General features: G+C 40.0%; 1 protein-coding gene across 2 annotated transcripts; it reads right to left on the reverse strand.

The window, feature by feature from the left end:
- Positions 1-34: 34 nt before the first annotated feature.
- On the reverse strand, positions 35-22,209 carry rybpb (RING1 and YY1 binding protein b). 2 transcript variants are annotated; one of them, XM_086168902.1, is made up of 5 exons: positions 22,076-22,209; positions 21,311-21,433; positions 5,137-5,442; positions 3,569-3,667; positions 35-3,294 (listed from the first exon to the last, which is right to left on the reverse strand). In XM_086168902.1, the coding sequence occupies exons 1-5, from the start codon at positions 22,099-22,101 to the stop codon at positions 3,045-3,047; spliced, it is 804 nt and encodes a 267-aa protein (XP_086025028.1). In that variant the 5' UTR covers positions 22,102-22,209; the 3' UTR covers positions 35-3,044. The 2 variants fall into 2 exon arrangements, with proteins under 2 accessions (XP_086025028.1, XP_086025029.1); XM_086168903.1 differs by lacking the exon at positions 3,569-3,667.
- Between the last annotated feature and the right edge of the window lie 507 nt (positions 22,210-22,716).

Raw genomic sequence — 22,716 nt, forward strand, 5'->3', positions numbered from 1 at the left:
CATCAGTAAAAGACACAACCAGCCGGAAGCTAGATAACTTTAACAATTTTATTTGTGAAAAACTACAAGCAAAATTCATAAATAGACATTTCTATTTGAAGCGGAGGAAAATGATCAGGTTAGCCTATAAGCGCAAAGTCGTGCACATGCCAGAAACATGTAGTATTTAAACATTATAAGCTAGACAAGGAGCTGTGATTTGCTGAAAATGCTGCATACATTTCCACACCAGGAACATAATGTGACCATTTCACAAGGGGAAACAATGACACATCAGCTATAAATTAAATGAGGAAAAAAAAAAGAAAAAGAAATACAAATAAAAACCAACAAAGAAACAAAATAAACCAAAAAAAAAATGCTGGATTAAACAAAAAATGGATTGTTTTCTCCTGCTTTTTTCCACATTTTTTGAAACCGAGCGGTCATTTTTAAAAGCATTGTACAAGACATTTTTTATAGGAAGAAATGAGTTTGTATAATACACTTAATTGGAAATTCACGGTTAAGGATATACAGTCAGTAAACAAGCATTCTATATTTGGGTCTCTGACAAACAAAGCTAAAAAATGTAACCATCTTTACACAGTAAATTAAGGTTACTGGTCGCACACAAGAACATAACTGCTTGCGCGGAAAGGAAACGGGAAACAAAAGACTTCAGCTCCAATGCCATTTTTCATAGTGTTTGCTTTTGCACTGTTTAAAAACTCTATATACAAGCAATAATTCATATACTCAGCAAGTGGCCACTTGTTAATAATTTAACATTGAATCCTTTCAGTTGGAGTACTCAGTCAAGTGAACATGGTTGCAGATAAGGCAGGTGAAAAGATGGCTTTTTAGGCCCATTTCTAATAGATTGCATTACAAAGCAGGGTATTTTTCTCAGTAAAAATTGGACAAAACATTTTCCTCTCCGACCCAACAGTCCCATTTAAATTCTATTCACATTGCTTTTCCTCACTTTGAACACTGATTCCATATTTATATGCAATAAAGTACATAATTACATATAGCTTAAGAGCAGTAAAAAACAAAACAAAAAACAAAACAAAACGCATGAACACACATATCTCCTGGACTTGAAACATTGCTTTACGGCACACATATGATTTATCATCCCCATGTGTGAAACACAGACCTAATCCTGTTGCTTAGATCCTCGTATTGGGCTTTTTGGGACTTATTAACCTCATCAAGTCAGGTTTTAGCAGCTCTAGGAGCAGCTCGGGTGGTGAGTTAGAGCCCATTGTGGGAGTTACATGAACTGTGGCTCCCCCATAGAGAAGGTTATAGGACTCAGCTCTGAACCCTCTCCACTGACCCTGACACACTCAGTTTGTCTTCTACCTCCTGCATTGGGATGGAGACCACCACTGAGCGTGGAACCTGGGTGTTCTTCCTCGTGGCTCACAGTGAGATGCTCTCTGCCCCGATTTATCACAGATGAGTGAATAATAAGAACACCATTTACATGGATTATATTAGTCTTTATTTAAACTGTTATTCATTTCACACAGATAATTGCATTTCAAATTGTTATTCATCTGTCTATGTTTCATGTCAATATGAAATTCCTTTGGTCCTTCAATAAATAAAACTAAGATATCATATAAACATTTATTCTTTATACATTTTCATACAGGTAAAAGGAAAATTATGTTGCTCTAGTATCAGCTAAGGTGAAAGTGAATTAGAACCCTTAAATAAGCCTTGCTGCTCTAAAAATTTAAACTGTTCTATTAACTACTGCAATATGTTTACCTTCAATGACAGGAGTCTTTAAAATTAAATTATATAAAAAAATAAAACCAAAAAGTCAATTGTAAAAAAATGTCAAAAAAATCTATGCGCTTGTTTCTGGGGGGTTAGGTTTTGAGAACGAAGATCTGAAGTAGTCTTCTGGACCACAAAAAAACAAAAGAGAAAAAAAAAAACAAAGATGATTCACAGAAGCTCGACACGACGGGTCTATTTTACAGTTCGTTATGGTTTCACCAAGTGGAACTGTTTGTAACCATCCTTCAGTCACAACAGAAATAGAAAACATTGGCTTGGAAGAGCCAGGAGGACAATGTTACCTTCAGCCAGAAAACTCAACATTAAAAAAATGGAATGCAGATAATACCAACAGCTTTTAGTGTTTTACACAACAGCCTGAACTGTACAGTTAAGGACATAACATACTGTATAAGATGTGCTCTAGCGTAGGAGATCAAATCAGGTGTTTCAACTTCAGGTAACCTTCTTCAGATGCATGTTGACCTGCACACGACATGCAGATGGACCAGCTGAGGGTCCCGACAGTGTTCAGAGTGAGACAGTGTTGTTGAATAAGTAAATGAGAATTTGATTCATCAGCACTTTGTCACATTGAGTGACTGGGCAATCGCAGATCTGCAAAACTGCTTCACAGTGTATCTAGCACCAGTGCGTGTTTGTGTGTGCGTGTGTGCGCGTGTGTGTATGTGTGTGTGCGTGTTTGTGTGTGTGTGTGTGTGTGTCTGACTTGTCGCATTATTTCAAACTGCAATAAAAACACTGAAGGAACGATCGATCGGCAGAGCTACACAGCAAAGCTTCAACATAAAAAAGGAGAATATCAAAGTATACAGGTGCAACAGGTAATAAATAAGGGTAATAATAGTTTAAAGTTATTAAAATGATGGTGGTTATTGTGCCCAGCGGAGAATTCTTTACAAAAACAAAAACATTGACTCGGCCTCACATCCACATACAAATATAAAACAATACATACAAGTGTCTGGATGCTACCGTGGGGGTAGGGGGCGGGGGGCGTTTTTCTTTAAAGCCCGGCTCTCTGTGCCTGTTCTGATCGGGAAGTCCCTTTCCCTGACAGGCCGCTATGCTGCTCCTCAACCAGCTCCTCTCAGCATCCAGGCATGGTCATGGAATGGAGGCAGGGCAGCCATAGGAAAGGTGGAATCTCTCCCCTTATGGGATCCATCGTGTCCAGAAACGTGGGGGAACAAAGGGGGAGTGGAGCAGGGTGAGGACGGAGGGGAAAAGAGACGTGGGCCTCAGAACGACTCGTCATGTTCCATAGAAAGATCCCCTTTTGGGGTAGAGGCGCGTGACGAACCCTTGTCCATGCTCTCGGAGCCGGAGCTCTGGTGCTGCTGTTCAGAACCCGCACTGGACGTGATAGTTGACGATGACGTAGATGAGGAGCGGGTCTTCTCCTTAAAGTCTGTTATGATCACCGTCACATTCCCAACAGTGATGGCCAACTGCTGGGCGGTGCTCCGGTCAATATTCTTCAGTTTAGGCCTGGAAAGAGGCAATCATTACTAACATAGTATTATCAGTCTCACAGCAACACCAGGAAGTGGGGGTGAGGAGGGCTAAGCTGCTAGGATTACGGCGGTGGTTACACTAAATTGCTTAATTTGCCAGTTAACACATCAACAGTCAGCACAAGTGTGCATAAAGTGAGTGTGGGTGTTTCGTGTCAGAGATCCGTTGTGAATCACCCAAGGTTTCCAACTCGCTAAATGTTTCCTCGAAGACAAAGTCAAAATTTTGAAAGCAGAACGCTACACACCTGGAGATGTGAGTGTTCTTGTTGGTCTTGGTTGCCGATTTGCCAGACTGTATACTCTGTTTATCGCTGGGGGGACTCTGATGGTTGTCTGATTTCGGTCTGCAGGCAAAATCATACAAATCAGTGAGAAATACAGATTTTACTTGAATAGATATTTCCATATTTGATTAAGTTTGAGTCAACTCAGACAGAGATTCACTAATTGGGGGGGTCGCGAGATGATTTTCAGAATCCTCCTAAGGTGATTACGACAGATTAATGACAGTATCATCTGCAGGTGACTTGTTACTTTACTGTGCCACAGTCAACATGGCAAACATAGTGGCCGCACACCTCCACACGGAGTGCACATTGGATGAACTGTCAAGTTACTGCACCTTAAAGACAGCTTTGCATTCAGAGATGCCTGTGAGTTCTAGATTGCAGTGTAGAGAATATCCACAGCTTTCCAGGGCCGTGATGGATGTACCGATGCCGTTTGGCTCTAAATGCCTCTGTGTGAAGACTTTCTCGTCACTAACATATATAAAAAATAAAGATACAGATCGTGTCTAGGCGGGGAGGATGATTTCCCAGTGGCCGTCTCCAGAATTAAAAACCAAAAATTGACTTGCTGTATTGCCGTAATGCATAGTGCCCATCCTTCTCATTAGGTGAGATAATCACGAAAACAATGTGACTGCAAAAATATACATTTGCACCATATCCATGTTCACATGTTTATGCAGTGCTACAGTTTATGGCTATTACTTTGACTGATTGTTCCGCTAAAATGCAAAATCATATCATATTTGTCATGCTGTTCTGTTCTTTTTTGCTGTTGTTATGCCCGTGTTTGTTTTTGCGTATTGCATAAAGCGTGCGAGTCCTGTGTGCACGTTTTCTTAGGTTTCAGTCACCTCCAGGTATAGTGGGGGTCGCCAGTCTCTGTCACCATTATCATGGGGGTTGTGGGCCGAAAGGTTTGGGAAACCCTGATCTAAGACATAAAACCTTGATGTCTTATCTAGCAAATTTCTATGGAGAAGTACATAGAATATATTATGAAAGTGGTAGCTTGTCAACCTTAAAAAACAAACCTAAAAACCTAAACCTAAAAAATGAGCAACAAATTACTTGATAGTCGGCGAGGCATTCTCATTGAAATTTTCAAAAAAAAAAAAAACAACCTAAAAATCCATAATGAATAAGTAAATAGGTAAAAGAAAAATACCACAAAACACTCAGGTAAATAAATTAGGAAAAAAATAATTATGGTTGATCCGAATTCCTTCAGGACCACCAGTATTTTGTGAAATTGAAATACTTCTCTTTATCCTTGGGTTATTTTAGTTAATTTGTTTTGAAAATCTGACTTGATTCACCAAAATGTCAGACACCAGAAGGACATCATTTTGTGGTTTGGAAAACACTGATCAACACTTCATCATTCTCTGACATCATATACATTAGTGTATATATAAAACTGATAGAATACTAAACAGATGAATTGATCCATGAGGAGAATTAGTGGTTACGGCCCCTTTCGCAAAAACAAACCCAACTGAAGCTTCCGCTGATCTACTGACCTGGTCTTTTTGCTGCTGGGCTTCTTTGTGACAGCTGGGCTGATTTCTTTCTCTCTGTCGGGTTTGTCTTTGATGAACTGTTCCTTTTCGTTCTTGTCCTTCTCAGGGGTGTCCCCCTCTGACCGAACTCTCTCTGGACGCTCACCCTCGGGCCGGGGCTCCCCATTGGCACGTTCACCTTCGCCGTCCAGGCGTTCCTTGTCTGTGCGTTCGCTCCTCTCTCTCCGCTCCTTCTTCGGTGGGGGGGGCATTGGGTACTGCTGTGCCACTTGTTGAGCTACCAGTTGGGAGTTGATCCTGGGTTTTCTGTGGAGGATCCAGGACACAAACATGAGTTACCCTCTGGGGTTGACATCTCTTGATGGACACGTGCACGCACGCACGCGCGCACGCACGCACGCACGCACGCACGCACACATGCACAAAGAGGTGACCACTAGCAAATGAGCTGAGGTAGGTTTAGGCACCCGCTTCCTGGAGAGGTAGCTCTGTTTTGAGGGTTAATCCCATTAACTCACAGCTGTAACAAAATGAATGCACAGGATCACAAGGTGGTACATTTGCAGCACATCACTTGGCTTGCTAATCTGATTACTGCAGGGTTGGCCCCATTTGTCACCAACGGACATGGATGTGATGGAGCCGCCGCATTCACTGAGCTCTCTACACCAGCCGACTTTCCTAGTATGACTCATTTTCATCATCAACACAAAGCTGATCTTTGACTTGAAACCTTCAAATTTGGCAGAATGTACAGAAAAGTAGAAGGGTATGGTAAATGTTTCAAAAAAAATGAAATAAGAGCCATACAATGAATGACATCATTATTGAACACTCCGCTCTCATCATGTATGGAGTAACAGCAGTAGTTTTTCTGTTGAGGCAAATGTTAACCTGCCTAAGCCAACACATGCACACGCACGCACGCACGCACGCACGCACGCACGCACGCACGCACACACACACCTGCATAATGAAAGACAGCAGCAGAAAGTGTTGAGAGGAAGCCGGGGGGCTGACTGCTGCCATTCACAGAGCCCCGCTCAGCCAGAACCAAACAGCGGCCAGCAACATGGGTAATGACGGGCCAGCACTGGGCAAGCACCATGAACAAGAAACCACAAGGACGCTCATGGACAAAAAACACACTTCAAAAGCTCAGCCAGAAAACTAAAAACTCTGGCAGAGTTACTTGGCAACTCGAGAGGCCTTTTAACAACAACACAATAAGTTGTATTTGCTAGCTGTTTATACCTACCCTTCCAAACCTAAATCTTTGCCTGGAAAAGTTTTTGTGTTATTCCAGCAGTGTGGAGCAGTGCCCCTGAGTCTGAGGACAGCTTTGAGAAGAGTGCAATCTAAGAAGTTAGAGAAACTGTTTGTCCATCACAGTGAAAAATGCTGTTCACCTCAGAAAGCCTGTGTTGAGGCATTAGAGAACAAATACATGGAGCTCTAAAGAAACTCTCACCAGTGTCAAAAGTTAAACTACTCATTCCAGGGGAAAAGTGGTTTACAGACAGTGCTCCAGTGGTTTGGCTGCTGAGTTTCAGTTAGCAATTTACGGCACTTTTTTAGCTGATCAGGGACAGATGTATGCTGGTTTTGAGAGCGCAGCACAGTGGCTTGGTCAGTCCATTTTATGTTGAATGCAAAAAACACTCCAGCTGATCATGTAATCAGCACATTACTCTTCTCTTATCAAAATTTGCAAACTTCCACAACTGAAGTGAAGCCATTCATTCATGAACACAATTGAAAAGGATAAAGAAATCACTGACCTGCGCTAAATGGAAACAAACTTTTATTGAATAGAAAATAGATGCCAATAAGTCCCTCTGTTATCAAGAGAAGATAATGGAAGTGTAAAATTATACACAACCGAAATGATAACCGTGTTGTGCAGCCATCACAAGCATATTCAATATAACTTCAGGAGAGGTGCTCCTGTTCTACGTTGGAGTTCTACAAAACATGTCAGCTAAACCATACTGAAATTTACATATAGGTAACAGCATTTGATTGAAAAGATATGACAGGACATAAAAAGGCAGACCAGGCTAAGAATTGATTTTAAGATGTGAAAGATTCTCCTGTTGATGCATGATTTCAGGTGGACAATGACTTTTCAAAGCAAAATGGATGGATGTTTTTTAGTTTTCAAATATGTAAGTGAATACATAAACAGGCTTCTTTAACATCTGCTCCCATATTTTTCCCCCTTCGGGTTTCCCTGAAAACTCTCATTAATACGTAGCATGACTGGGAAGAGAACAACAAACAGTTCTCTGTTTCTGCAATTGTCTGATTTCATTCATGTGTGTGGCATTTATACATAACATGCAACGTTCCAGACACACATAACAAAATAACAGCCCTCACTGTCCATCAATGTCTGTGTTGAAGAATCAGATTAACAAAGACTGTCTCCACTATGGACTTACCATGTTCATTTTTCATGTAATCAAGCTTTGAAAATTGTACCCATGAGAAAAGACAAGCTGCTGCTGAGTTTAGATAAATGCTTACAAGTAGTCATTTTTCAATCAAATGTCTATATACAAGTATACATACATGCAATTGAGTTTTGTCATATTCTATGTAAGACATTGACTTCAAAATTGATATATCCACGTTAGAGTAAAATATAATGAATAATGTACTTTCTTTTAAAAAAAAACAACCTGAAACTGCAATTGCACAGGGACAATAAACGATAAACGACAGAAATTCTGAGACATTAATTAAAAATCTAAAAATGTTGGCAATTATAAGACAGAAGCTCAAATACATCTGACCCTGCGCAGCAAACATCTGTGATGGCAGGTGGCCCATATGAGTTGACATTTTTTTTAAGGACTGATTCTCCAACCTCACAGTCTCAAATTACCATTGAAGGCAAAAACAGATAAACAATATCTCAGTCCTTTATTTTTTGGTCTAATTTTATCCCAACTTTCAGTTCATAATCCAAACAAGCTTGTTTTCTCTCCCTTCACTGTAAGAACCTGACTATACCCATGAGGGGGATGAGGTCCTGCAGCCAATCACTGGCCAATCAATGTGGGCATTATACAGCATCATGTTGAACTGCTCGCACAACGCTGCAATCAATAAACCAATTGAAGCACTTGCTGATGAGCCCTGTGTTGTGGGAGAACTGAGCGGGGACAATTACTGAAGTTAAACTTTTGAATGTTTTAATGATTAAGTTGATAGATAATACTGTAAACCATTGCTGATGATGGTTTGACTGGTCTGGATCTCATCCAGTAATGACACACCAATTTGTCAAAGCAACTCTACATTGCACATAACAGTTATACTTGAATATGAATACATGACATGACCCCATCGCTATGCCATTCTAAACAGTTAGACATTGTAATCTAAATTTCTCAAGAGCCTTGCAAATTCCTAACTATGTTCTTTCTCAGTTCTGTCTCAGTCAAGAACACACAATGGTGCCTAAACATGTGAGAAATCAGTGGGGCCTTTCAGTGCCATCACACTCCTTAGTTTGTTTCGAACTGATGGGAATTTTTTTCAACATGCCACTGAGGAGCTATATCTTCATTTGTTTTGTTGGTTTCGGGAGACAAGAGCAACAAGCAAATGTCAGTATGCCACAATAAAAAGGGTAATCACTTTGAAGACTGCGAAAATAGGCAGTTACCCCGTACAACCCATATACAGTGCTCTTGAGACAAACCTTTGTGTCTTAACCCACAGACATTTACAAACAGATGGTGAGTGCAACCATCCAGTCCATGAGGACCAGAACACATTTTGTTTAGCAGTGTGGGCTGTTAGCCAAGGAGGTGGAAAATGAAAGAGAGACTGATAAGCTAACATGCCTCCTCTAACTGTTGCTGGGCTGAGGCCTTGGTCAAGATAGGAAATTTGTGGCAGAGGCGGCAGTGACGGCACAAGCTGCCCTGGTAGTTAAACTGTGATTCAGTGCCAGCTGTGAGTCAGCTGTGGGTTGCTGCTGGCATGACACAGCCACCTCTCCTTATTTACTGACCACACAGCAAGGCCGGCACAGCTCCACAGCTCAGTTACATGACTGGACACAAATGTGTCACTGTCATTCATTAAATATTAGTGCCTTGCCTGGAGATTGCCACCATTGCCTTGGCACCTAGTTCAGTCATTTGAAGCCTTTATTATCTAATGCATGCAAACAACCAAATATGGATAGATACAGAGAATGCAATTGATCTGATAATAAAATCAGTTTCATTTAAATACAATACCATCCTGATATATAGCAAATTCCAACTACTTCGGAACAATTTCATATATAATTATTTTCTAAATAAGTTGCCTTAAAAGATGACGATGAGAAAAAACAATTATTAACACACACAGACAATGTATTAAATAAAAAAAGACAAAAAAAAAAAACAAGTGTGAAATCGAAGCACAAAAATAAAATAACATAATGATTACACTTCAAGTAAATGAACTTCAAAAGATTGTGTTTTTTAATATGCAGCCTTAAAAAAGACATTATCAAACATTACCACTATAAAAACCATGCATTCTGATAGGAAATCAGAGCTGGGACCAACCATAAACGCCTGAGCGAAAAATTCAATATTTTATTTAGATTTCATTTACGACCGCCAATAATTTTCACAAAGCTTCTCTAATTGCAGTTTACGGAGATACGAGTGTTGGCTCTTGCAAGACAGAGATCATTTAAATGAATAAAATTTAACAAAATGACAGAATTTCACCATGTGAAATGACAAGTCAGTCAAAATATTTGTTCCTAAAACATTTTCAGCATCAACAGATTTCTGTACATCGACAGATACCTTCTGAGGCCAGACTGGCATACAAAGACAGACATGGAGTGAGATCTGATCATATCCAATGAAGGCTGATTTTTTTCAGTCAGAATAATCATGTGCCCAGATTTCAGCTGTATTATTATTTCATAAACGAATGGCAATAACACCAAACGAGATCACTTCTTTTTTGCAACTTTTTCTTTTCTCTCACTGCTGCCCATACATTCCGGGGAATCACTGTCAGAGTGTGTGTGTGTGTGTGTGTGTGTGTGTGTGTGTGTGTGTGTGTGTGTGTGTGTGTGTGTGTGTGTGTGTAGCCTGCTTTTCAGCCATTTACAACTGAGAGGGTTTACAGAACATGACCTCCCCGTTCTTCAATGGCCTACAGCTAGCAGTTTGTTCTATGTCTACCCCTAATTTCTGCTGTTTGGGGAAAGGGGGGGCTAGAGATCCTCCTACGAGTGGATGCATTGAAATAACTGTTATTAAGCTTAAGAGCTCCAAATTCAGTCAGACTGACCCCCATATTTAGACTACTTCACTGTCTGAGCCATCCCACACTGACACGCCCATCCTCAGTAACTGCTCTAACTGGATAGGAGCTCAAACTGTCAAATCGGAGCATAAGCTAAAGTTGGTATGTAATTGGATTGTTTCTTTTGAATCGAGAGAATTGAGCTTTGTCTCATTTTAAACACTTTCAAATTTAACAAAACCACTAAATGACCTGTAAAATTAATAAGGCCATTTATGCTATCTTCCGATCCATATCTGGATATATCAAACAATTCTCTCAATTGCATGATAATAGAGTTACATCATGTATTGTGTATATATTGGTCATCCAGCCTACTCACTGGTTACAGAGCATTTGATGTTCTGCTACCATGCATAGCACGGAAATTATTTAAGACTCCCCAATGAAGCACTCTGAAAAAACAAACATTTTCAGTGCATTAGCCAGAAGGGATATGTTGGACGAACAATTCTATGATTGAATGTTCACCAACAACCACCTCAAAAACTCTTTGCTTGAAATAGGTTGGTGACTCCAAGTATGAAGCCAATGACGCAACCACTGACCATGAAAAGAGTTGTACACTTCACACAACTGTTTGACAATTTTGACCTCTGCGCTCTAAGCGCAATACATGTTAACATAATCAGTTTCAAGGCTCTAATGTCAAATTTAAGTTGGGAAGTATGTGAACTGAGACACAGTAATTATTGAAGAGGGCGAGTTAGCAATGGAGAGGGTGAGAGTGTGTGCATGTGCATGGGGGGGAAGACAAACAGACACAGAAAGAGAAAGAGGCACAGAGACAGAGAGAGAACCCCCTCATTAACAGTGCTCTTTCATTTGAAGTGATGTGGAGGACACAATTATTTCCTGCCAGGTTCTGTGAATGCAGTGGCAAACAGCTGAATGAAGAGGCCAACACTATAGACAGTCAGTTTAATTGGACTTACTTTAGACTGTCTGATACTCATCAATGAGAAACTAAGTGGTTAATTTAAGAAAGATCTGTGGCATATGACTGTTATTTCCAGTCCAAATGGACAAAGGAATGGTATTGAGCTAACATCCACAACAGACCAAGACCTGCACAGCAGCAAGCATGGTTATCAGACATGAGTGAACAGCATGAGTGGGAAGCCCTAAAGACTGCACCTCTCAGTCAGCACTGACTAAGCAGAAGCTTCGTGAGAGTTGCAAGAAGGCCAACTGCATTTTAAATGACCAGAAAAGCAAATCATTGATTCAAGGTAAGATGTGTGTCAAAGATTTTGCATAACTTTTAAATTGTGTTTCCTTAATAAAAAATACATTTCTTTGGCACAGAGCTTCACATAATACCATGGTTGTTGTGTTAGAGGGATACAACTGTGAATTAGAATATAAAAATCAACCACTTCCTTCAACTATCACCTAATATATTATCAGAGTTGTAGCGATAAAAACACTCACATGTAGAATTCTCCTCAAAATGTTGATGATCAAGTCACATACTGGGAATTGTCTATTGCACTTTTTACCTTAGGCAGCCTTTAGCCGAAATACAGTCAAAAAACTGTCTGACAATGACACTTGACAACCTTAGCCGTTATGTCTCAGTAACTACTCTCTAACCACATCTTGTCCCCAGTGATGCAAATTGCTGAGATGTTCATTTGGCAATGATCATGTAGATGTAAATAGCATAACAGCCTCAGTATGCAGCACATCAAATAAATCCACCGTGCAGGAACACTACAGGGCTTTCCCTTGTTTAGCTCCCTGTGGTGTGCTGACAACCATGTAACCAATAATCTACATGCATTGGTCCATGTCAACACTTTGTCACACTTTTATCATTATACAGAAACATGTGATGACCTTCTCTCCCCTAGTAATAAGAGGGAAATGGAGCAAAGCCCATAGCTCCTGGATGGATTTCAGAGAATGTTTAACCAATCACTTGTAGGTGAGTGAATATGTCTGCTTCCTCTATTGCTCACTGTTAAATGCAAATACTTAAGCAAAACTCATGTGCCTTACTTTTAAATAATGGGTTCTTCTTTTGTAGCACCAACCCAAATTTCAAAAAAGTTAGGTTAACATGCAATGCAAAAAAATTACAATTTTTTATCAAGTTACTGCTTAGGAAAATTGTGTAATGCATCTGCAGCAAAATAATGATGAATCAACTAAAAATCTGTCATACAATTTTAATTACCCAATACATTAATCTATTAATGCAACAATAAAAAAATACGATAATATTTAATATTTTAAAACACATCCCTCTGAACTTCTTTTTTAGTAGTTTCGTATATACACATACCGTGCACAGCAATAAGATAAAGGGTGAGCGCCTCCTGCGGGCATCAAATGGTCTATTCATATCATCTGCAATCCCCTGACTGTTATAATTTCCATAAAAAGTGTCAGGATCAATGCTATTCTCTTAAAAATATGAACTATATTCAACCAATTAACTAGATTAAACCATCAGCTGCTAAAAGGCATGGGAAAAAAAATCAATGATTTCTTTCTTAAAATGAGGAACAATTTTCCAATGTTGGAATGGTAACATGATACAAATTTCTATTATCTAGTTTATCTTTCTTTTCACTTAATCAGTATCTGAGTTTCCCAATGAGCAAATTCATGAAGAGAATGAGATAAGATTAGAACAGTGCTGTCTGGGTTAACTGTGTTGAAGAGGTTGCATGAGGACAGCACCTGAGGAGGAGCTCAAGGCTATACTGCTTGATAATTCATTTCCACTGCCGAACAGAGGCATTAAGCATTCCAATGGCCTTTCGTCTGTCCCTTCCAGACAGACTTGAGACCTCTGTGTTACTACCGCTTCTACCCCAGAGTCTGACCGCTTAAACCTCTATGATTATGACTCTGGCTCATATTTCTTTTGCTGTTCTTGATGCACTTTGGACAGAGCACATCAGAGCAGAATTGGGGAATTTGTTTCTAGCAAGTGCAACAATCTTCGGAGAAAATTCTACGGATACATTAAAACTCTTCCAAGCTACTGAAAAGAGACAAAACTCCCAGGGATACATTCATTTTAATTCCCCTAATGTCTTGATATCTTATGTTACATTTTAAGGGTACATGAAAGACATGGTGGTTGCTGTCAACAATGTCAAAAAAAATTAAGATGACAATTAACAATTTGTTGTAGTTTATTGACTGTGAGACATATGTGACAGGCATCTAACCACATATGGTTACTTTTTAATCCACTGATTAAATCACATGCAAAGTGATGCAGTAACTATTTTTCCAGTGGATCAATAAGCTGAATTTAGTTTCTGTGATCCCTGTGTTAAAAGGAAAAGATCCCATGGGGAGAGTTCATTGCCAACAATGATTGTGAACATTTTTGGACAGAAGAATGCAAGGTTGACCACTTACGGAAAACTCATTCACTCCTTTGCTTAATGAATCAATTAGATGATAGAAAGAAGATAAAAACACCACCAAAAAAACTTTACACGGCCAACGTAATATTATGTACCATTATAATTTGCTCTGTTTGCTGAGTCACTGTATTAGCAAAATGTCCAAATGACAGGTAATGTATCTTGATTTCATAAGTCTGATTTCTTGTGGTTCAGAGTAGTCACATCCCCTCCAAATTAGATAAATAATATCTGGAGAGTGCTATTAATAAATAATATATATATGGGGAAACCTCTGAGATTTTTCTATTAAAAGGAGCCCTAAAAACTTTGTAGTTCACAACGGTGCATTTCTATGAATTACTTATTTAGGGAGGGAAGTGGCTCACTCCATTGGGACTAAGCTTGGGGACCAGAGGGTTGCTGGTTCAAGACTCACTCGACCACTACTTACTTTACTTTGGTGTTCACCCGTGGCTGGAGAGGGTACGGCTCACGATCTTAGCTTTTAATGTCCTCTTGAGCGACACATCAAACCACTACACTGCTCCCTGGTGCCTTGCAGGGGCAGGATTCTTAATCTGCCACCTCTCCACTGATGCATAAAAGTTCTGTTTGTGCATGAGAGTGTATTTCAGAACTACAAGAACAAAGTTTTCATAACTTTGAATCATAATTTTCCTGCAAGGGATCAATAAAGAATGAAACTTAACTTATTGACTATGATAAGGCTTGATGCTATTACTGCAGCAATTTCATATTTGATTAAATTGTTATTAATATAATTTCAATTTATGCCTGTGTCTTTAATTTTCCAAATTGTCTGAGAGTTTTCAAAAAGAAATTCTAAAGTAAGCTTCCAAAGTCTCAGAGTCATACATATACGATGTACACAGATGCGATGAGTTTTTCCATTAACTAATGAATTTCACACTGACGGCTATTAAGAGGTTGATATCACTGTAAATTTATATAAATCAGTTAGTAAGTATTAACATTAATATTAATGTACTGTATTAATATTTTAACTTGTTCAAAATGAACAGAAGGATACCTGCCAAAATATTTACCACAAGAAGAAAATGTAAACTTGCAAAAAAAAAATTAAAACAAATAAAAAATAGGACTGTATATTCACGATAACATCTCTTTTCTCTCCTAAACTGACCTTTCAAGCTATAAACAGCCTGGTATCTTGCTGACAGATGGAAGATCATTGCAAATAAACCCAGTACATATGAGCTCCCTCCATAAGTGGCAATGTGTCAAATTGCTAACCATCACTCATTTGTTTCCCTCCTCTTCACTGCCACCCCATCACTCTCCTTTGTTGTCTTCACTGTTCTTTCCTCTCTCTTCATTACTCTAAAGTACCAAGCTTTCGAAATCCCTACTTGAATGGGGAATCATCTTCTCTCCCATCACCCCACTCTCTGCTGCTGTTGCCTATAGTGTGCATGAGTTATGTGTCAAGTAGCAACAGGATGACATCAGCTTGCTGTTGCCGTACCTACCTTTTGTCTTTCCCCTTTAAACTACACAAATTATTGGTATCATTTGCTTAAGAAGAAATTTCCAGTGAAACACCCTCAGACCATGCTTTATCTCTTAAAAAACTACACAAAAACACAACAGCAAAAAGTGATTTCAGTTCTGTGTACCAACTTGACTTTTACTGGGCTAGTATTCCAGTTTTGCTCAGATGGACAAATGCTAACAACCTGTGAAACTGTTATGGTTCAACAACATCACACTAGGAATTCATCACTTCATCAAGACAAAATTTTCCAGTGCTGGCTTTCTGTTATGCTAGTCGCCTGCACACACGATGCCATTTCAACTGTTCATTCAGCAAGTATGTATGGTGGAACTGGTAGGAACAGAAAGGGCTGTCCACTCTGGCGCTCTCCCTTCTTGGATAATGATGTGCTTCGCTTTGCTGGAGTCCCAGGAGACTCTTGGCTGAGTGAGCACATCACCCTTCCAGCCATTCATACCCCTTTTCATCAAACACACACTTGCCTCGATGCAAGGCTCTTCTCCTTCCTTTACTGCTCACTTTCTCTCATTTTACTGCGCCTCCTAACACACCTCTCCGCAAGCCGTGACTTAACATTTACCAACTCGTCCTCGCCTGGTCCTCAAATAACTGCATGTCACTCTCTCCACACTCTCTCACTGTCAGTGATTATTTGTGTGCCCCCCCTTTTTTGGTATTTCAAGGGAGCCTGAATTTGAGAACAACCTTAAATTTTGTACAGTTGCCAAATTGGCTGTTGTATTTAATCACTCACACTACACCTAATCTCATGAAGTAATTAAGAACTTTTTAATCTGGCAATTAACATGTAAAGATTAGGGCTACCCCTCCTGCTTAGGGTTTAGTGCAGATGCTTACAATGCTGGATAAGCAAAATCAGTTTCCTCTGAGTAAGGCCTGATGTGGGTCTCGGGCTAGGAGGTGCAGATACAAATTGTTTGCTGCATGTTCCCCCTTATGTAATTCCATCATCCGAGTCAATTTGTCCTTAATGCGATAGCAGAATCTACTGATTAAAATAACTAAACTCCATAATTGGACATTTTCAAAAATTGTGTAGCCTCTAAGAAACACGCATGTTCAGACACATACACTATAATTTAAACCACAGGTTGTGGTATACCAGTTAGTTATCAGATTTTACTGAATGGGATTGGTCTTACCTCTCTTGTTGCACAGTGTGTGAAATAGATAGATACACCAATTTCCTATGACCAAGAGACACAGTATGAACACACTCTGCCCTTTTCTACATTCATATTTATTAAAGATCAGCATAAGAGAGAACTCAAGAGTCAAATGACAAAAAACGCTGCTCACTTTTGTGAGAATACACTTCTTCTAAGCTGGTTACAAGGGTTAAGCTTAAATTTGCAAGTTTTTTTTATTTGTATTTTATCCTCAAAAAGACATGACTGGATTTGCTGGAGCTTGCTGGAGGCTACTTAACCTTGAATTACTTCCTCTTGCTGGAGAGAAAAACCAGACAATTTATTGTTTGATGAGCATAATCTGATAGTCTATGATATTTGAATGAGGGCAAAAAACACTCACATATACAGCATAAAGTAGTTGCTTGAGATTGTCCTTGAATGTATTCAGAATTCTGACAGTAGTGACAGTAATGGCTAATTACACTTCAAAGTGAGCATTGACAAGAACTGACTATGAATGAACTGGGAAATGAATGACCAGATCTGTGCCATCAACTACTACAGCTTGCTCTATGGCATGGTCTCTTTAGCTTGATTGAAAACAAAATCTATAATTGGTAGAACAATCATTTATTGGCAGATACAAGCTGGATATTACCACAACCCTTGCTTTAAATCATTTATTTAAATTGATTCGTACAACTTCAACAACTCATAAAATGATTTATGACCAAGTAAAACATGGTACGCACAAGTAAATTTCTGACCTGCTTATGCCACACTCATGTTCTCCACAATGCGCACATTATTTCTACACAGCACTGGCAGAAACCATATGCCCCTGTAGTTGTTTCTCTTTCCCCAGGTCATCATTATGGTCACTGACAAGATAACCAAAAACTACAATGATCACAGACGGGCTGCAACATCAATCAAGGTTTCAAATGTGTAACACAATCAAGTAGCACTTTGTAATGTCTTTTAATTTTATATGACAGCATCCAAAAAAGGTACCTGTCCTCAAGAGAAAACATTAATGCAAGTTAGTTTATGTCTACCTGTCTGAGGATTACATTTAGCTTAGTGACAAAACCCCATTTGGTTTTGTTCTATATAAAGCACAAATGGAAGTTCCATGAAATGGTTGAAAACAGAGCACAGATAAGAGCACTGCAGTGAGAGACTAAGGTACCTCAAGACTTCCTGTGATCCCCACCATCAATCAACTTTAGAGGGCTCCTAATGGTTTCTCCCTGGGCCTCGGGGCTGCCAGAGGTGCATACCAAACACCAACACTAAGCAAACTGATGTACAGCAATACACTGTCCCGTTTTACAGCGATCAGGTTCAGATGCCAGGAAAATTAAATTATGATCACATGCAGCTTACAGGCAATCCTAATGCAAGCCCATCCCTAATTAGGCAATGAGGCAGCACAGTGTTAAGGCTGAACACTCAATCTACTTGGACTTGTAAATAAGCATCGCGGTCAGGTGCAAAATGCAGAGCTTTTTTTTTTTGGTTTAAGATTCAGAGCAGTATTGGCTAGATTTAGCCTGCTTGGGTATCATGTTCCATCAGTGAGCTGGACTGGGTCAACAGGTTCTTGAGACTGCACTTAGCTGGGAGGAACAGGGGCCTCTCCTTGCATGCTGATAGCACAGTCAGAGGTTTGCTCTCGTTAACACACATTCTTGGCACAATTAGCACACATTAGACCTGCATGACCGACAGTTACCTGGCTTACCTACCGCTGGTAGGAAACAAAGTACAATCCAAATCTTACCAGGGCAAGAGCAACTGTCTGATTACTGCAATTGATCATGGCTTTTTTGTGATCTCCACTAACACATGAAAAAAAAACAGAACAGTGTGTGAGGGCTCGATCTCTCTAGTACAGAGAAAATATTCACTTATTTTAGCGGGCTGACTTGATGAGATTAAAAGATGCTGGGTTGCTTGGCTATTGAGCTAGGATCTGGTTATTGCTAAAAGTTCTGCCAATGGGATTTGAAGAATTGATGGGCAAACTCAAAACTGAGTCTAAAGCAGTCCCATATGAATATACGAAGACATCAAAAATACCTTTCACACTTTCCTGGACAAAATATCAAGCCATTAAAATCCTGTGTTAAATAACAGTAACGATAAACAATGTCAAGCCATTTGAATCCTGTGCTACATAACAGTAAAGATAAACAATGCAACTTAGTGTTGAAGGATGCTCTTTGTTTTTAATCACATTTTAAATCTTAAACTTGTTCAAAAACTTAATGTAGCCTAAGAATGAGTTTCTGTGTGTGTGTGTGTGTGTGTGTGTGAGCTCATAATTTGGATGAAAGTACCTTTAGAGAGGTTATATTACCTCAGTTTAACAGGGATGTGCCCTTAATTAAACAGCATCATTTTAAAGACTCTGCCTGGCCGCACAGTCCACTACTTTCAACATAAATTTAAATTCGCAATCCAGTGCATGCTCATCACTTATCAAAGACTCCTTTTGAAAATACATCAAAATGAAAACACACAAAAAGCATAATGTGCCATAGTTTGGCAAGCAAGAAAATGGAAAACAGACGCCCAGATTGCTAGCTCTATTGGAAAGAGATGGCAAAGTAGTTTGTGAATGAGGATTTAGAAATCATTACTTGTAGGGTGCCATGCAATTCTACCACAAGCATCACCTGAAGCATATCTGTAAATGCACAATAAGGCAGACATATCGATTTTTTTAAAACACTTCTTTTCAGCGAGTAAACAGGAGAAAAGCTCAACACTGTTCAGAAAAAAACACCCTAGTGAGCATGTGTCACCCAGCAGAAAAGGCCCATTCTGAAGTAGAATCTCAACAAAAAATGTGGAAACGCTGAGATAATGAATCTCACACAGCTTTAAAGAAATTTTATACAGGTTGACATTTCACATATACTTTAAACATTACTTTGATGTGTCCATAATAATAATGGCACAGCCCTTACAAAGATACACCAGAACTTTTCATGGGTAAAGAGGAAATATAGCATAGTTGAATCTGATGTCTTACTCCTTGCTAAAATGTGTTTTTTATGTTTTATGTTTGCTTCAGCCATCATATCAAAACCTGTTGATCCACATCAAAACTCAATTTAAATCAACCATTGCATTCTACCACTTGGTATCAGCAGAGGCTGCTGCTGCTCAGCAAAACTACACAATACTGCTTTGGTTCTTTATCAATTAGTCGAAACCAGGTTGCTTTCAGTTCCTTCCTATTCACGGTGTAAATGGGGATGAATGGGAAGTAATACTTGTTAAGTAAATGTCAGTCTCCTAACTGAACAAATCTATTAACCAAGGGTTAAAAATATCAAACCAAAAGAGACGTGTAACACCCTCTCCAGTGATGTCATTTACCAAATAGAGGCAACTGGACTGTTGCCAAGACAGCATGGTAGGATGGTTATGACATGCTTGTCTCTGCTTCCTGCTTTTGCGGGTCTTGCTCAGCCTGTATCAGCTGTAGTCTGAAGCTACTGTACATGCTGCCAGGGAAAGAACGGGCAGAGTGTAACTAGACAGTTAGAACTGAAATTAATAATTGGCATTCTGACACAACCCAGCATCATAATGTTCTTCCAGTCTGTGGCACTCAGGCAGTGTCTGCTGAGCGACTCATTGTGAAACCTTACAGCTGGTAAAAATATGAAGTGCAAGAAATGCGTCAATGTTCCCCCAATGTATTCATTCACCTCTCCATCTTGACACACAAGTGGCGACATAAGCAAACAAATTTACACCTTGACCCAGAGTGCTTGTCATCAAAAACATTCCCCAAAGCAGACGGAACATGTGTCCGATTACACAAAATCAAGACAATCCTACCGTGATGTTTGATGTGTGATTTCATCTCAGTTTCCCATAAGAGTCAGTTTCTGCTGACATCACAACATTCATTCTGACTAAAAATTCAGAGAAATATCTGGGACATCGTGCTATTTACTGTCAGTGTTGATGTGATTGACGTGGGTAGAAATGAGTCAAATACTTGAAAAAAATACCCTTGTAAGTTTTAGTTTATGAGCTCTTCACAAATATGAAGTCCCACACATGTCGGGCTAAGTATTTCCTAGAATATTTTGGAAAAATGCTCGAGCAATAAAAAATGAACAAGTGTCACAGGATCTTGATTTGACAATGGCTTAAACTAAATAACACAAGGGAAATTTATCAAGACAAAACACGTGGAAACTCACATCTGGAATTTCTCTTAATTCTGTTCATGACCATTCCTCTTAACCTTCAACATCTATCCATCTCCTTGCTGAATATCAAACTCAGGCACATTTGATCGGACTCGCCAGACTGTAATCAAAACATCTGCAATCCTACAGGTAGATGAATGCAGACACATGCGTTCACCTTGTTTAACTTCACTGAAAGCAGCCTTTTCGCTGTTTCTCTGCCATGATGAAACACCCCCCTCCCTCCCCCAACCTCTGGCTACTGTGGCAGCCAGCCAACCTAGACAAACGCATAAAAGCGATACGATGTCAGTCTCGGAGGACGAGAAAACTACGATAATCCAGACATTCAAACAGGGCATGTTTGCACGGGCGTCCATCAACAAGTCTCCATCCGCTCGCAGACAAATAAGCTGTCGATCAAAGTTGTCATGCCAATAAACTGCGATGCAATGCTGCTGCAGCCAGCCAAAGGAGGGGGGAGACGAGAGTGGGAGCGAGAGAGAGAGAGAGAGAGAGAGAGAGAGAGAGAGAGAGGGAGCGCTACGTTACCTTGTTGATGTGCCCTTCCTCACATCGCAGATGCTGCATTTGAAAGCCTCGGCGGTGTTCCTAAAGGTGCAGACGCTACAGTCCCAGTAGCCGTCGTCTGTCTGTTTGGCTTGTCTTTTTGGCCTTACAAACGAGACAAATGTTAAGGTCAAGTCAGTAGTTGTTTTCTGGTTTTTGTTTGTTTTTTTTCTTCAAATGGCACTTGCATATTTCAGGAATAGGGCAGAAAAAAAGCCCCCCAACCCAGCACGGTGTGAATCGTACACGCTAGACAGTAAAGCGCAAGACGAGATGGCGTTGTCATTAAAAGATGGGTTCGAGTCCCGGCGTGTGCAGCTCCGGGGTTGATAAACCTTCGGAGTGGCGAGCGGGCGACTATCCACACCGTCCGATTGTATCGCCAGCTAGGCTAGCGGGCAGGCAAGCAAGCATTGCTAGAATTTTCGGCATCGAAGCTTAGCATGTCGGCTAATAAAACCAATGTCAAACAATGTCCATTTCGACATTGACCTCCCCAAAAGGCTTCAACGAGACAGAGGAGCGTTTCAGGGAATGCCAGGCGTATCCTCTGAAAAAATTCCCTTTGTCTGTTAAGTGACTGGGTTGTAGTGAGCGAGAAGCCGCCATAGTGACTGCACTATTCTAGCTAGCTGAGGCATACCCACTGAAAAGGGAGAAACGATCCCCGAGTGAAGGAAACGCATCCGAATATCGATCCAATGGTGCCTTAAACGAACACGAATTAACTGTGGGTGGTCGCATTACCTGGTAGGGCTCTTTTTGTCGCCCATGGTGAACAATAATCCACAGAAATAAGAAGAAAAGGGGCCTCCTTTTAATTGTCAGTGAGTGTAGTAGGATCCAGATAGAGCCGCTGCTGAGGCTGCTGGCAGACAGGCTCCACTCAGCGCTGGCTCGAGGCACGGCACAGCGACTGACTGCGCTGTGCCACGTGATAGCCGCCTGACCAATCACGGCGCGGGACGATTTAAAAGTCTGGATGGCTGTTTAGAGGCAATTTTAATAAGCACGGCAGCAATTTTTGACAGAACCCACCTTCCTTCCCACATGAACTTTATAAAACAGCAACATCAACGACTCACAGTCACATCTTATACCACAAAGGCAAATGCAGATACATTTTTGACAACAACCAATTAAAACAACATCGTTTTAAAAAGGAACGCAGAAACTTTCAAAAGACGACCATCACTGATTCAACAAAGGGACGCTTCTTCTAACAGAGTACATACTTGCATGCAATAATGTGTTTCCTGATTCTAATTATAATTAAGATGTAATTAATTCACCCAACTAATTCATGTATAAAAATCCTTTGAAAAAATCGTCAAGGAGAGTTTCGCTGATATTTGTGTATTTCGATGGCACATTCAATGAGAGAAGCA

Source organism: Fistularia commersonii, chromosome 21 (assembly GCF_037954325.1).
Source record: "Fistularia commersonii isolate RoL2024-O1a breed Wild chromosome 21, RoL_Fcom_v1.0, whole genome shotgun sequence".
Lineage (NCBI taxonomy): Eukaryota > Metazoa > Chordata > Actinopteri > Syngnathiformes > Fistulariidae > Fistularia > Fistularia commersonii.